Source organism: Pongo abelii, chromosome 6, assembly GCF_028885655.2.
Source record: "Pongo abelii isolate AG06213 chromosome 6, NHGRI_mPonAbe1-v2.0_pri, whole genome shotgun sequence".
NCBI lineage: Eukaryota > Metazoa > Chordata > Mammalia > Primates > Hominidae > Pongo > Pongo abelii.
In genome coordinates this window covers 8,902,388-8,917,715 of record NC_071991.2, presented here as the reverse complement: position 1 = coordinate 8,917,715, position 15,328 = coordinate 8,902,388, and the positions used below count along the sequence as shown (strand labels likewise).

The 15,328-nt window shown below is 48.1% G+C and overlaps 1 protein-coding gene across 2 annotated transcripts in view; it reads left to right on the top strand.

The window, feature by feature from the left end:
* The window catches only part of KPNA7 (karyopherin subunit alpha 7), a 150,223-nt gene that overhangs the window by 107,236 nt on the left and 27,659 nt on the right, over window positions 1–15,328 (top strand). Inside the window, exons 1-3 of one of the 2 annotated variants that reach the window (XM_003780595.3) lie at window positions 7,638–7,725; window positions 8,241–8,329; window positions 12,496–12,630. In XM_003780595.3, coding sequence (XP_003780643.1) covers window positions 8,264–8,329; window positions 12,496–12,630 — 201 coding nt within the window. In that variant the 5' untranslated portion in view covers window positions 7,638–7,725; window positions 8,241–8,263. Of the gene's footprint in view, window positions 1–7,637; window positions 7,726–8,240; window positions 8,330–12,495; window positions 12,631–15,328 lie in introns of those variants that run through there. The other variant, XM_054560197.1, reaches the window with a different exon arrangement.

The following is a 15,328-nucleotide window of genomic DNA, read 5'->3' as shown; positions in this document are numbered from 1 at the left end:
CACCCCCAACCCCAGCTAGCCTCAGCTTGTTGACCCATGAACCTTGGGGCATTGAGGCAGAGGCTGCTGGGATCCCTGAACCCCTCCTTCCAGGCAGATAAGTCTCATTGACTCGCTAGCTGGAATCCAACATGTGGTTTTAGCTTTAAACAAACCCTACTTTGAAGAACTGGCTGGTAGTGATGCAGATTTGAGCATACTGACATCAAACGATGTCCAAGGTACAGATGAAGGAAACACATGTCGCAAAATGGCATGTTTAAGATCCCCTCCTCGAATTACCATGTCAGTGCCTGTGCAGCTGGGTTGGGCACACACACAGGGTGGTGAGTTTTTAAAGGTTAACTTGGTGGAGGAGTGGGGTTATTGGAAGCTAACGTTCAAAATATTTCTGAAGTATTTATATCCTTTAAGCCCTCACTATGTGTTACTTTGAAATCCAAAAAATGCTATTTTGTAGAAGCCAACTCTTGGATGATGACATGTCTTAATTTAAAATGGTTCTCAGTTCATGAAAGTTGCTCACAGGAAAAGCTCGGCTAGATCTAGACAAATATAGGAAGCTCAAAACTGCCCTGAAATGCCCCAACCAGAGGAAGCTACTCAACACCATTAATAAGACCTGGAAGTCCATAATGGTCCCTTACTCAGAAGGATTGAAAGGGTAAGAGGTGGCCGGGCATGGTGGCTCATGCCTGTAATCTCAGCACTTTGGGAGGCCGAGGCGGGCGGATCACTTGAGGTCAGGAGTTCGAGACCAGCCTGGCCCATGTGGTGAAACCCTGACTTCACTAAAAATACAAAAATTAGCCAGGCGTGGTGGCGCATACCCGTAATCCCAGCTACTCAGGAGGCTGAGGCAGGAGACTCGCTTGAATCTGGAAGGTGGAGGTTGCAGTGAGCTGAGATCACGCCACTGTATTCTAGCCTGGGCGACAGAGCCAGACTCCATCTCAAAAAAAAGAAAAAAAGGAGGGGGTGGTAAGAAGCTTGGGAGCCCAGGGGATCTTGGGCATGGTAGGGTTCCTTGGCAGGGCCTCTGGCACCTGTCACACAGGGCAGGGGTCTTACAGTGTGTGGGGAGCAGCCAAGCTGGCCTGAGACCCCAGGGATAAATAAAACCCCTAGGTGGATGACATTTGTCTTAATCACCAGTTCGGCTTTCTTGGGATCTCAAACTTGAAGAACCAATGAACAAAGGTACTGACTTGGGCCAGGTGTGGCGGCTCACGTCTGTAATCCAAGCACTTCGGGAGGCTGAAGTGGGAGGATTGCTTGAGCCCAGGACTTTGAGACAAGCCTGGGCAATGTAGCAAGGCACCTGTCTCTCTAAAATGCAAAAAACTTAGCTGGGCGTGGTGGTATGTGCCTGTAGCCCCAGCTCCTTGGGAGGCTGAGGGGGAAGATCATCTGAGCCCAGAAAGTCGAGGCTTTAGTGAGCCGTGATTGTGCCACTGCACTCCAGCCTGGATGATGGGAGTAAGACCTATCTCAAAACAAAAAGGGGTGGGGTGCTGACTTGGATTGTGTATAACTCGGTGCTTTTCATTTTTCCTTTTTAATTAGAGAAGGGATCTCTTACCCAGGCTGGAGTGCAGTGGTGCAGTCATAACTCGCTGCTGCAGCCTCAACCGACTGGGCTCAAGTGATCCTCCTGCCTCAGCCTCCTGAGTAGCTGGGACTGCAGTTGTACAGCAACATACCTGGCTATATTTTTTTTTTCATTTTTTTTTTTTGTGGAGATAGGGTCTCATTATGTTGCCCCAGGTCTTGAACTCCTGGTCTCAAATGATCCTCCCAAACTGCTGGGATTAAAGGCATGGGCCACTGCCTGGCTGTCAACACTTTCGTAAGTAAAGAACGACAGGGCAGCCAGCTCGCCTGGTCGCTGCCAACAGCCATGTGAAGGGAAAGCGGGATCCGAGCTGTGACTAGAGAAGTCTGGAGAAGCAACAGGGATCTGCTCTGCTGCTGGGTTTGCAGAATGTCCCTACATGAAGTGATTTGCTAAATCTATAACCTTCAACCCTCTCCCTAAAGATACCTCAAGGAGTAGGGAGGACCCTGTCTCATCTGCAGCTGAGCTTTCTCTGCTTCAAGCCATTTCCTGTGATATTTGGTTTGAAGGAAGGTGGCAAACATCTTTTTTTTTTTTTTTTTTTTTTTTTTGAGACAGTGTCTTGCTCTGTTGCCCAGGCTGGAGTGCAGTGGCACCATCTCAGCTCACTGCAACCTCCGCCTCCCGGGTTCAAGCAATTCTAGTGCCTCAGCCTCCCGAGTAGCTGGGATTACAGGCGCCCACCACCACGCCCAGCTAATTTTTGTATTTTTAGTAGAGACAGGGTTTCACCATATTGACCAGGCTGGTCTCGAACTCCTGACCTTGTGATCCACCCACCTCAGCCTCCCAAAGTGCTGGGATTACAGGCATGAGCCACCGCACCCAGCTACACTTCCAAAGTTTCTAATAGCCATGGCTTCCAGGATGTGGCAGAAGGATGAGCAGTTCCCTTGGCAATGGTCCTAGAGCTGAGTGCTGTCTTGGGTCTTCCCAGAGGCAGGATTGCAGCTCCTTGTACCAAACTGGCCTCTTCCTCATGCATGTTCAGTCTCATTAACTGAGATAATTGTGCCATTGGCAACATGTGAAGTGTAGCAACAAGGTGGCAGCTAGAGCAGGTATTTCAGAAGTGGCCTCTGTTGTTTCTGTTGCGTGAAATGGGCTTTCCTCCTTTCTAACATCTCACCCCATGTGTTAAGTGCCACCCATAGTGGTGGCCTGCCAGACTGCCTGCCTGCCTTCCTTCCCTTCCTTCCTTCCTCCCTTCCCTTCCTCCCTTCCCTTTCTTCCGCCCTTCTTTCCGCCCTTCCCCTTCCCCTTCCCCTCCATGTTGCTGAGGCTGGTCTCAAACTCCTGGCTCAAGCTTCTGCTTTGGCCTCCCAAAGCACTGAGATTATAGGTATGAGCCACTGTGCCCGGCCAATTTAGACTTAAAAAGCAACTCTTCTCTTCCTTATGGGGCAGAATTTGAGATTACTTAAAAGTAGGCCATGCATCGTGGCTCACACCTGCAAACCCAGCACTTTGCGGGGCCAAGGCAGGTGGGCCACCTGAGGTCAGGAGTTTGAGACCAGCTCAGGGATGAAACCCCGTCTCTACCAAAAAAAGAAAAAAATATATAAAAATTAGCTGGGTGTGGTGGCAGGTGCCTGTAATCCCAGCTACTCAGGAGGCTGAGGCAGGAGAATTGCTTGAACCGAGAGGTGGAGGTTGCAGTGAGCTGAGATTGCACCACTGCACTCCAGCCTGGGCAGCAAGAATGAAACTCTGTCTTTAATAAAAAAAAAAAGAGATGCATCTGGATCGGACACCAGTGTTTCCTAGCCTGAGCTCCCAGTGCTGAGGCTGTCTTGCAATGTAGTTCTCTTCCCTTCCCAGGTATGCTGAGTTCTGATGTGTTGCTAGGAGTAAAGCTACCTCGAGCTTGAAGTTGTATTGAAGAAATCTAAAGCCTGAGATAGTCTTAAGCCAACTTCTGTGAGGGCTCCCTGGGCAGCAACCGAAGGACTCTGGATTCACTGAGGTCCCTTTGTCCACATTGGTTGGGGAAGAGGTCAACGTGACTCACAATGATTGAGAGCTTTGTGAATGTTTAAACCAGGTGTCACCTTCCACCTCTCTGGCTTTGAGGTCGGAGAGTGGGAGAGATTGGTCAATTCCAGGAACTAATTTGCATTTCCCATGATCAGATTTGCAGACAAGGTATATAGGCTATTCTTTCCCAGGCTCTGGAGGAAACTAATGCTTTAAAGCAGGCAGAGCCACCAGGATCTGAAACCCAGAGGGATGGTGTGGGCTGTTGGTTTCCTCTGCTCTGAGGCTCAGCTGACATGCTCTCCTGTAGCTCCTGTCTTGCTGTGGGTGGCTGGAGCTTGATTTTAGGGACTTGTCCCTGGCACAGTGACTACTGTTGTCAGCAGTGCCTCCGATACTAACTCTGTTGTTCTATCTGCAACTCCCTTCTTTAACCTGGTTCTTTGCTAATTCTTCATTCTCTTGGGCCCTAATGTGAGCATCCTCAAGACTCGATCCTTGTTCTGATCTTACATAGAGCTTGTCTCTCTTCTTACAACATCAGTCTTGGCTCTAAATTACTTTTTTTGAGACAGAGTCTCATTCTGTCACTCAGGCTGGAGTGCAGTGGCTTGATCTAGGCTCACTGCAACCTCCGCCTCCCAGGTTCAAGCGATTCCCCTGCCTCGGCCTCCCAAGTAGTTAGGATTACAGGCACATGTGCCACCACGCCTGGCTGATCTTTGTATTTTTAGTAGAGACGGGGTTTCGCCATGTTGGCCAGGTTGGTCTTGAACTCCTGACCTCAGGTGATCCACCCGTCTTGGCCTCCCAAAGTGAAGGGATTATAGGCATGAGCCACTGTGCCCAGCCAGCTCTAAATTCTCTGATGCAAATCTCCAAGTTGTCTACACTGCCCCTTTCAAATTGATACGTCTGAATTAGTCTTTTCTACCAAAACTATTCTTCGCTGCTATTCACTGAAGACGAGAGTCAGTTGACTTTCTTTATCCAATTTTCTCTTTTCTATAATGTAGTCTGGACCATCTTGTATGGTCAGAAACAGGTGAATATTACATACCTGTAAGAAATATTCCCTGCTGCCTTGTGAACATTCAAACTTGGGGCCAGGTGCAGTGGCTCATGCCTGTAATCCCAATGCTTTGGGAGGCTGAAGGGGGAGGATGACTTGAGCCCAGGAGTTTGAAACCAGCCTGGGCAACATAGTGAGATCCCATCTCTACAAAAAATACAAATTAGCCAGCCATGGTGACTTGTGCCTGTAGTCCTAGCTGCTCAGGAGGCTGAGGCAGGAGGATCACTTGAGCTCAAGAGGTTGAGGCTGCAGTAAGCCATGATTGCACTATTTATTGCACTCCAGCCTGGGCAACGGAGCAAGACTCTGTCTCAAAAGCAAAACAAAAACACAAAAATAAACTCCCTCCAATTTAAAAAAAAAGTTCGAACTTGGCCTGATTTGAATAACCACCTCTAACTGAGGGCCAACTCCCTGTCTCGTATCACACACTACCCTCCCTTGACAAATATTTGAGTACCTACTTTGTCATGTGTTGTGAAAGAGGTAAGAAATCCCTGCCTAAGATACACATAGTACTGTTATCATGGGGAGTAGGGGGAGGAAGATGGACAGACAAGAAAATATCAGGCAGTGGTTAAAGCTGAGAAGAAAATAAGACTGGGAAGACAGTTAGAAGGGCTTTCAGAGATGTTTAAGCAGAGACTGAATGAAGAGGAGCCAAGTGTGCAGAGATCCTGGGCGGAGCAGCTCCTTCAAAGGCCCAAGTACAATGAACCTGGAACACTTGATAACGAAGCCTAGGGGTCTAGAACACAATGATCAAGGAAAGAGTTGTTGGAGGTGAAGTGGGCTGGGGGCCAGTGTAGAAAGTGAATTTTCTTCTAAACTCAATGGGTAGCCAGGAGAGTTTTTTTAAGCAGGAGAGTTAGATTCTTCTTGTTTTTTTTTGTTTTGTTTTGTTTTGTTTTGGAGACAGGGTCTGGCTCTGCTCTCCAGGCCGGAGTGCAGTGGTGCAATCACGGGTCACTGCAGCCTCCAACTCTGGGGCTCAAGCAATACATCCATCTCCCAGTGCTGGAATTACAGGCGTGAACTACTGTACCTGGCCAGAGAGAACATTTTTTTTTTTTTCTTTTTTTAATTTTTTGAGACGGGATCTCGCTGTCACCCAGGCTGGAGTGCAGTGGTGCAATCATGGCTCACTGTGGCCTTGACTTTCTGGGCTCCAGAAATCCTCCCACCTCAGCCTCAAGTAGCTGGGACTACAGGTATGTGCCACCATGCTCAGCTTATTTTTATATTTTTTGTAGAGACAGGGTCTTGCTTTGTTGCCCAGGCTGGTCTTGAACACCTGGCCTTAAGCAATTCTCCACCTTAACCTCTCAAGTTGTTGGGATTACAGGCATGAGCCACTGTGCCTGACTAATCAGATTTTTTTCTTTTTTGAGATGGAGTCTCGCTCTATTGCCCAGGCTGGAGTACAGTGGTGCGATCTTGGCTCACTGCAACCTCCGCCCCCTGGGTTCAAGCGATTCTCCTGTCTCAGCCTCCCGAGTAGCTGGGACTACAGGCGCCCACCACCACGCCTGGCTAATTTTGTACTTTTAGTAGAGACGGAGTTTCGCCATGTTGGTCTGGCTTGTCTCAGACTCCTGACCTCAGGTGATCCACAATCACATGTACTCTGTGCAAAGAATAGATTGGAATAAGGCAATGGGAGAAGCAGGGAGACCAGCTGGAAGGCAACTGCAGTAGTGTGGGTAAGAGGTGATGGTGGTCTGGAATGGGGTGGAGGCAGTCTACTGAAGGATTCTCAGTGACTTGTGCTTGAGACTGTCCTGACCCCATGTGCTGGTGCATTGGGTGTGGGGTTTTCCTGTTGCAGGCTTGGCGGGTCTCCTCACCACCCTGTACATATGCCTGATTTATAACTCATCAGACGTACCATGTAAAAGGCTTCTTTTTTTTCTTTTTCTTTTTGAGACAGAATCTTGCTCTGTCACCCAGGCTCGAGTATAGTGGTGCAATCTCGGATAACTGCAACCTCCGCCTCCCAGATTCAAGTGATCCTCTTGCCTCAGCCTCCCAAATAGCTGGAATTATAGGTGTCCGCCACCATGCCTGGCTAATTTTTGTGTTTCTAGTAGAGATGGGGGTTTCACCATGTTGCCCAGGCTGATCTCGAACTCCTGGTCCCAAGTGATCCATCTGCCTCAGCCTTCCAAAGTGCTGGGATTATAGGCATGAGCCACTGCACCTGGCATGAAAGGCTTCTATATATGACAACCAGCGCATCTGCCTCATTGAGGACCCAGTTGAAGCCAAAGCACCTTTAAAAGGTTTCCTTTACTGCTATGCCCAGCGTTGGTCTTCTTGGTGCTCCCACAGTGCTCACAGCCTACTGAGCTGGCGTGGTGATGCTTATAGAAGCTGACTTCAGGTTCATGCCTGTAATCTCAGCACTTTGGGAGGCTGAGGTGGGAGGATCACTTGAGCTCAGGAGTACAAGACCAGCCTGAGCAACATGGTGAAAAGCCGACTCTACAAAAACAAAAACAAACAAAACCAAAAATAAGCCAGGTGTGGCCAGGTGCAGTGGCTCACGCCTGTAATCCCAGCACTTTGGGAGGCCGAGGCGGGTGGATCACGAGGTCAGGAGATCGAGACCATCCTGGCTAACACAGTGAAACCCCATCTCTACTAAAAATACAAAAAAATTAGTGTGGTGGCAGGTGCCTGTAGTCCCAGCTACTCGGGAGGCTGAGGCAGGAGAATGGCATGAACCCGGGAGGTGGAGCTTGCAGTGAGCTGAGATTGCGCCATCGCACCCCAGCCTGGGCGACAGAATGAGACTCCATCTCAAAAAATAATAAGTAAATAAAATACATAAATAAAATAAGCCAGGTGTGGTGGCTCATGCCTGTAGTCCCAGCTACTCAAGAGGATGAGGTCGGTGGATCACTTAAGTCCAGGGGGTCGAGGCTGCAGTGAGCCATGATTGTGCCACTGCACTCCAGCCTGGGTGACAGAGTGAGACCCTGATGCCAACAAGCAGGCCTTGCAGAAATAGGACATGGAACTGAGAAATCCAGACTGTTGTTCTTGCTGCCAGGTTGAGCCCAAGGGTTGGGGATGGGGAGTCTGTGCTGTGTATATGGGTTCTAACTCTCACTCAGCTTCTCTGGTCCCAAAAAATAAAAAATGCTGGCTGGACGCGGTGGCTCATGCCTGTAATTCCAGCACTTTGGGAGGCTGAGGTGGGTGGATCACAAGGTCAGGAGTTCAAGACCAGCCTGGCCAACGTGGTGAAACCCCATCTCTACTAAAAATACAAAAATTAGCCAGGCGTGGTGGCAGGCGCCTATAGTCCCAGCTACTCGGGAGGCTGAGGCAGGAGAACTACTTGAACCCAGGAGGCAGAGGTTGCAGTGAACTGATATCCTGCCACTGCACTCAAGCCTGGGCAACAGAGCACGACTCTGTTTCAAAAAAAAAAAAAAAAAAGTAGCTTCCTGGGTCTGCCCTTTGCTCCACTGTGAGCCCTTTAAGGGTTAGAGCCTGATGATACTGACATAATAACCCACACAATGGGCACTGAAAATTTCTTTGTTCCTGTCCAACCTGCAGGTAACTTACTACTTCCAGTCAATATGCCGACCTTAGATGCTCCAGAAGAGAGGCGGAGAAAATTTAAGTACCGAGGCAAAGATGCATCTGTGAGTATGAAGCACCCACCTGCTTCTATCAGGGACCAGTGCAATCTGCATAAAAAACGGGGTGAAGAGACCAGGCGCGGTGGTTCATACCTGTAATCCCAACACTGAGAGGCTGAGGCAGGCAGACCACAAGGTCAGGAGGTTAAGACCATCCTGGCCAACATGGTGTAACCCCGTTTCTACTAAAAATACAAAAATGACCTGGGCTTGGTGGCACATACTTGTAATCCCAGCTACTTGGGAGGCTGAGGCAGGAGAATGGCTTGAACCTGGGAGGCAGAGGTTGCAGTGAGCTGAGATCGGGCCATTGCACTCCAGCCTGGGCTACAAGAGAGAAACTCCATCTCAAAAAGAAAAAAAGAAAAAAAAAAGCCAGGGGGCAGGGGGGGTGGTGGAAAGATGGGTTGAAAAGGCAAATATAGCAAAAGATTCTTTAGATAGATGCCTAGGTGTTTCCCTGAATTATCCTTCCAACTTTTCTGTATGTTTGCTATTTTCATCATAAAATATTAAAGGTGGGGAAGACAAAAGCGTGTGGACTTAGGAGCCAGACAACTGTGGAATCAAAGTTTCCGTGGAATCTTGCAATTATTTAATTTCAGAACCCCAGTTTCTTCATCCATAAAACAGGGCTGCTTAGCTGGGCGTGGTAGCTCATGCCTGTGTTCCCAGCACTTTGGGGGAGGCCAAGGTGGAAGGCTCGCTTGAGGACAGGAGTTCTAGACCAGCCTGGGTAACATACCAAGACCTCTAACTCTACAAAAACAAAAAATCGGCCAGGTGTGGTGGCTTGTGCCTGTAGTCTCAGCTACTCTGGTGGCCGAGGCAGGAGGATTGCTTGAGCCCAGGAGTTCAAGGCTGCAGTGAACTGTGATTGTGCCACTGCACTCCAATCTGGGTGACAGAGCCAGACCCTGTCTCTAAAAACAAAACCAAACAAAAAACAAGGCTGGGCTGGGCATGATGGCTCACGCCTGTAATCCCAGCACTTTGGGAGGCCAAAGTGGGCGGATCACTTGAGGTTAGGCGTTTGAGACCAGCCTGGCCAACATGGTGAAACCCTGTCTGTACTAAGAATACAAAAAATTAGATGTGCATGGTGGTGGGGGCCTGTAATCCCAGCTACTTGGGAGGCTGAGGCAGGAGAACTGCTTGAACCTGGGAGGTGGAGGTTGCAGTGAGCCGAGATTGTGCCACTGCACTCCATCCAGGCGACAGTGCGAGACTTCATCTGAAAAAAACAAAAAACCAGGCTGCTATTTATCTCTGAGGGGCTGGATGGCTTCCCCAAGGGCCAGTATACAGGTGTTTACAGCTGCTCACGTCAATGAGGCTTACCAAGGAGATAAAACGTCAGCATATAGGTATGGCCAACAGGCATGCCTTGTAGAAATAGGACTTGGAACTGAGAAGTCCAGGCTGTTCTTGCTGCCAGGTTGAGCTCAAGGGCTGGGTACGGGGGGTCTGTGCTGTGTCTATGGGTTCTAACACTCACTCGGCTTCTTTGGTCGCACAGTTTTCTGTTGCTAGCTCTGTCCTCCATCTCTATATCTTTTTATTTTTGAGATGAAGACTTGCTTCATAGTCCAGGCTGGAGTGCAGCAGTGTGATCTTGGCTCACTGCAACCTCTGCCTCCCAGGTTCAAGCGATTCTCGTGCCTCAGCCTCCCAAGTAGCTGGAATTACAGGTGTGCACCACTGCGCCAGGCTAATTTTTTGTATTTTTAGTGGAGACAGGGTTTTGCCATGTTGGCCAGGCTGGTCTCAAACTCCTGGCCTCAAGTGATCTGCCTGCCTTGGCCTCCCAAAGTGCTGGGATTACTGGCATGAGCCACCGCACCCAGCCCCCATCTCGGTATCTTGACTGGCATCATATAAGTTTAGCTCCACCTTGGGAATCCCAAAGCCTGATTAGGAGAGTGAGGGAAGCACAGGGTCACAGCAGCCTGGTTACGCCACCATCAGGAACAAAATCACGTTTTTTTTTTGAGACGGAGTCTTGCTCTGTCACCAGGCTGGAGTGCAATGGCATGATCTCGGCTCACTGCAACCTCTGCTGCCTGGGTTCAAGCAATTCTACCGCCTCAGCCTCCCATGTAGCTGGGACTACAGGCGCCCGCCACCACGCCCGGCTAATTTTTTTTTTTGTATTTTGGTAGAGACGGGGTTTCACCATGTTGGCCAGGATGGTCTTGATCTCCTGACCTCGTGATCCCCCTGCCTCGGCCTCCCAAAGTGCTGGGATTACAGGTGTTGAGCCACTGTGCCTGGCCCAGGAACCAAATCACTCTTACAGTAACCTATTCCAACAATGAAGCTGTCTGGCTTCTAGGACCACTGAAAATTAAAGGAAATCAGTGAGAACAAAGGAATTGAGTCTTCACAGCAACAGGAAGGGCCTGCCAAACAGAAGAGAGAAAGGTACAAAAGTTTTTACAGGGAGGACCTGCCTAGCGATGGGGCAACAATATGATGGGCTCAATGATTCCCAAAGGTGTTGCTGCCTCGCCATATAATGCCACCATGACCCTTTTAAATTTTTTCCTTTTATTATTATTTGATACATGGCCTCGCTCTGTCATCCAGGCTGGAGTACAGTGGCATGATCATAGTTCACTGCAGCCTCTGCCTCCCAGGCTCAAGTGATCCTCCCACCTCAGCCTCCCAAGTAACAGCATGCCTGGCTAATTTTTTGTTTCTTTGTAGAGACAGGGTCTCACGATGTTGGCTGGGCTGGTCTTGAACTCCTGAGCTCAAGCAATCCTCCTGCCTCAGCCTCCCAAAGTGCTGAGATTGCAGGCAGGAGCCACCGTGCCCGGCTGATGACCCTTTTTCAAGCAAGAATTAAGTAGCTTAAGGAACCAAAAGTATCTAATACATGGTGACTTCTTTATAATTGCTCCTGAAATGTCTTCAGCCCAAACTCAGCTATCTAGAAAGATTAGGTCATTTCCTCAGGATTCTTAATACTATGAAGTTTGAGTCATTAACTGACATAAGGTGGGGGAGGGGAGAGAGAGATTGAGAGAGAGAGTTTTAGAGGCAGGGTCTCACTCTATTGCCCAGGCTGGAGTGCAGTGGTACAATTGTAGCTCACTGCAGCCTAGGCCTCCTTGGCTTAAGGGATCCTCCCACCTCAGCCTCCCAAGTAGCTGGGACTACGGGAGCGTGCTACCATGCCCAGCTAATTTTTTTGGAAGAAAAAGCGTCTTGCTATGTTGTCCAGGCTGGTCTGGAATTCCTGGCCTCAATGATCCTCCTGCCTTGACCTCCCAAAGTACTGGGATTACAGGCATGAGTTACCATGCCCAGCCTTGTTTTAATTTTAATCTCCCTCAGTATTTAGTCTTGGGGATGAAGGCTTTAATGGCTTATAGACAGGTTTCATTAATAGTGGAAATGGGCCATGCACAGTTGCTCAGCCTGTAATCTCAGCACTTTGGGAGACTGAGGCAGGTGGATCACTTGAGCTGAGGAATTCGAGAGCAGCCTGGCCAACATGAAGAAACCCCATCTCTACTAAAAATACAAAAAATAGCAGAGTGTGGTGACACATGCCTGTAATCCCAGCTACTTGGGAGGCTGAGGCACAAGAATGGCTTGAACCCCAGAGGCAGAGGTTGTAGTGGGCTGAGATCATGCCACTGCACTCCAGCCTGGGTGACAGAGTGAGACTCCATCTCCAAAAGAAAAAATATATATATATATAAATATATTATAAATATAGTGGAAATGATCAGGGCATGGGCAGTCCCCTAATCATCCCCAGCACCATCTATCCTAGCCACCACTGAAAAGGTCTAGGCACGTTCAGGAAGCAGCCATACTCTTCAGGAAATCATCAGCATCAATGAAGATTTGTTCAGACTTAGGGCACTGGATGCTTTGCTGAGGTATTTTTACAGCTGAGAATCCCAGCCTGTCAAGGTTGTACATGGTCTTGCTTTATTTTGGAAGGAAGATCAAATTATTTTCTAGACATGGTGTAAGAGAAAACAGAAGAGGAGGTAAACAGAACTGAGATGATTTACTAACTGTGTGATCTGAACTCTTCCAGCCTATTGTATCTGTAAAAATGAAATTGGATGCTTTGAAACATATTTGACAGACTAAATGTGACATCCCCACTCCTGGTTCTAAATGCTCCAATTTCTTTTCCTCACTAGCTGAGGCGACAGCAGAGGATGGCGGTCAGCCTGGAGCTCCGAAAGGCCAAGAAAGATGAACAGACCTTAAAGAGAAGGAATATCACGAGCTTCTGCCCTGACACACCTTCTGAAAAACCAGCCAAAGGGGTGGTGGTCAGTACATAGTATTTAGAGTAGTCCTGAGCAAAATATGTTCTTAGCAAGTGTCTCTGGCTGGATAATATTTAATAGATTCAGAACTTGCAAACTCTCCTTTTGGGCTTTTAAAGAAAGGAGTGAAGAGATTATGGTTTGAGCTAAACTGCCTTTGTCAAAAGGCCATCACTCCTGTGGCTGAGTCTGTGGAATCTAGGTTCTAGTGGGGGCTGGAGAGAGTGCTATTTCTTTTATTCTACTTTTTATTTTTATTTTTATTTTTTGAGACAGGGTCTCACTCTGTCACCCAGGATAGAGTGCAGTGGCACAATCAGCTCATTGCAGCCCTAACCTCCCTGGGTTCAAGCGAGCCTCCTGCCTCAACTTCCAGAGTATGTGGGACTATAGGCACACACCATCATGCCCAGTGAATTTTTGTATTTTTTTATACAGACAGGATTTTGCCATGTTGCCCAGGAGGGTCTCAAACCCCTGGACTCAAGTGACATGCCTGTCTCAGACTCCCAAGGTGCTGGGATTACAGGTGTGAGCCATTGTACCTGGCCAAAAAGGTGATATTTCTAATTGAAAATTTACTTGCTACCCCTAAGCCTGAAAACCGAGGAAATGAGGGTGGATGAAGGTTATTTCTCAATAGAGGCATCTAGTCCCTGGATGGGTGAGGTCTTTCCTAACACTTTGACTTCTGTCCCGTCTTCCCTTCTCCATCTACCCCAACCTTATTAAATGCAGATCCTGGGTTGACTTCAAGGTTAGTCTGGTTTCTGTAAATACCGAATGCCTTGACCAGGAAGTTTTCCTTCTTAGCACCTCAATAATGGTGTCTCTATATTCTTTTGGGGTACACCACTGTCTGTTCTACCTTAACTACCCACATGTACCCTTTTTACCCTGCTCGGTTTAGGCCTCATAGAGGGCAGAGACTGGTTCAATTTCTGCCAAGTGGGTCCAATGACGCATTCCCATTCATCAGTGAAATGTGTACAGTCATTCTCTGAATTGCCACAGGAGTCCGAACTGTATCTCTAGTCAGCTTCATTTGTTTGGAGCAGTCCCTAGAATCCCGCCATCGAAGGAAGGTATGAAACAAAAGGAAAAAAAGGCCAAGCACAGTGGTTCACGCCTGTAATCCTAGCACTTTGGGAGGCCGAGATGGGTGGATCACCTGAGGTCAGCAGTTCGAGACCAGCCTGGCCAACATGGTGAAACCCCATCTCTACTAAGAATACAAAAATTAGCCAGGTGTAGTGGTGTGTGCCTGTAATCCAAGCTACTCAGGAGGCTGAGCAGGAGAGTTGCTTGAACCTGGGAGGCGGAGGTGGCACTAAGCCAAGATAATGCCACTGCACTTCAACCCGTGGGTGACAGAGTGAGACTCCATCTCACTCCAACAAACAATCCCAAAAAATTGTTTTTCTTTTGGTCCCATATTAGCAATTTTTTTCTTTTTTTTCTTTTTTTTTTTTTGAGACGGAGTCTCACTCTGTCACCCAGGCTGGAGTGCAGTGGCACGATCTTGGCTCACCGCAACTTCTGCCTCCCGGGTTCAAGCAATTCTTCTGCCTCAGCCTCCCAAGTAGCTAGGACTACAGGTGCCCACCACCACACCTGACTAATTTTTTGTATTTTTAGTAGAGACGGCGTTTTACCGTGTTAGCCAGAATGGTCTCAATCTCCTGACCTCGTGATCTGTCTGCCTCAGCCTCCCAAAGTGCTGGGTTTACAGGCATGAGCCACTGTGCCTGTTGTATTAGCATATTTTTTAAAGAAATGAAGGTATAATTCACATCAAAATTCACTCTTTAAGTGCCTAATCAGTGGTTTCTAGCATAGTCACAAAGTTGTGCAACCATTGCCACTAGCTAATTCCAGAACCTATTCATCACCTCAAATAGAAACTCCACAGTCATTCAGGAGTCACTCCCAATTCCTCATCCCCCAGTCTCTGCAAACACTAGTCTACTTTCTGCCTCTCTGAAATGACCTATTCTAGACATTCCCTATAAATGCAATCATACAACATGTGAGCTTTTGTGTTGAGCTTTTACGTTTTCAGAGTTCATCCATGTTTTCTAGCATGTATCAATACTTCATTCCTTTTGGGCAGAATGATATTCTGTTCTGTGGATAGACCACATTTTGTTTATCCATTTATTTGTGAGATGGAGTCTTACTCTGTCACCCAGGCTGGAATGCAATGGCACAATCTCAGCTCACTGCAACTTTTGTCTCCCAGGATCAAGCCATTCTCCTGCCTCAGCCTCCCGAGTAGCTAGGATTACAGGCATGCATCACCCGCTAATTTTATATTTTAGTAGAGACAGGGTTTCACCATGTTGGCCAGGCTGGTCTCAAACTCCTGACTTCAAGCAATCTGCCTGCCTTGGCCTCCCAAAGTGTTAGGATTACAGGCGTGAGCCACCGCACCCGGCCTGTTTATCCATTTATTAGTTGGGGGACATTTGAGTTGTTTACACTTTTTGGATTATGATGAGTGCTGTTATTAACATCTGTGTACAAGTTTTTGTGTGGATGGGTGTCTTCAGTTCCACTGAGAATAACTGGGTTATGTACTAAGCCTGTTTCACTCTTTGTGGTAGGCTGTATCGTGGCACCCCAAGTGTCTGCATCTTCTAATCCCCAAACCTGTGAATGTTACTCTATGACAAAAAGGATGTAGCAGATGTGATTAAGT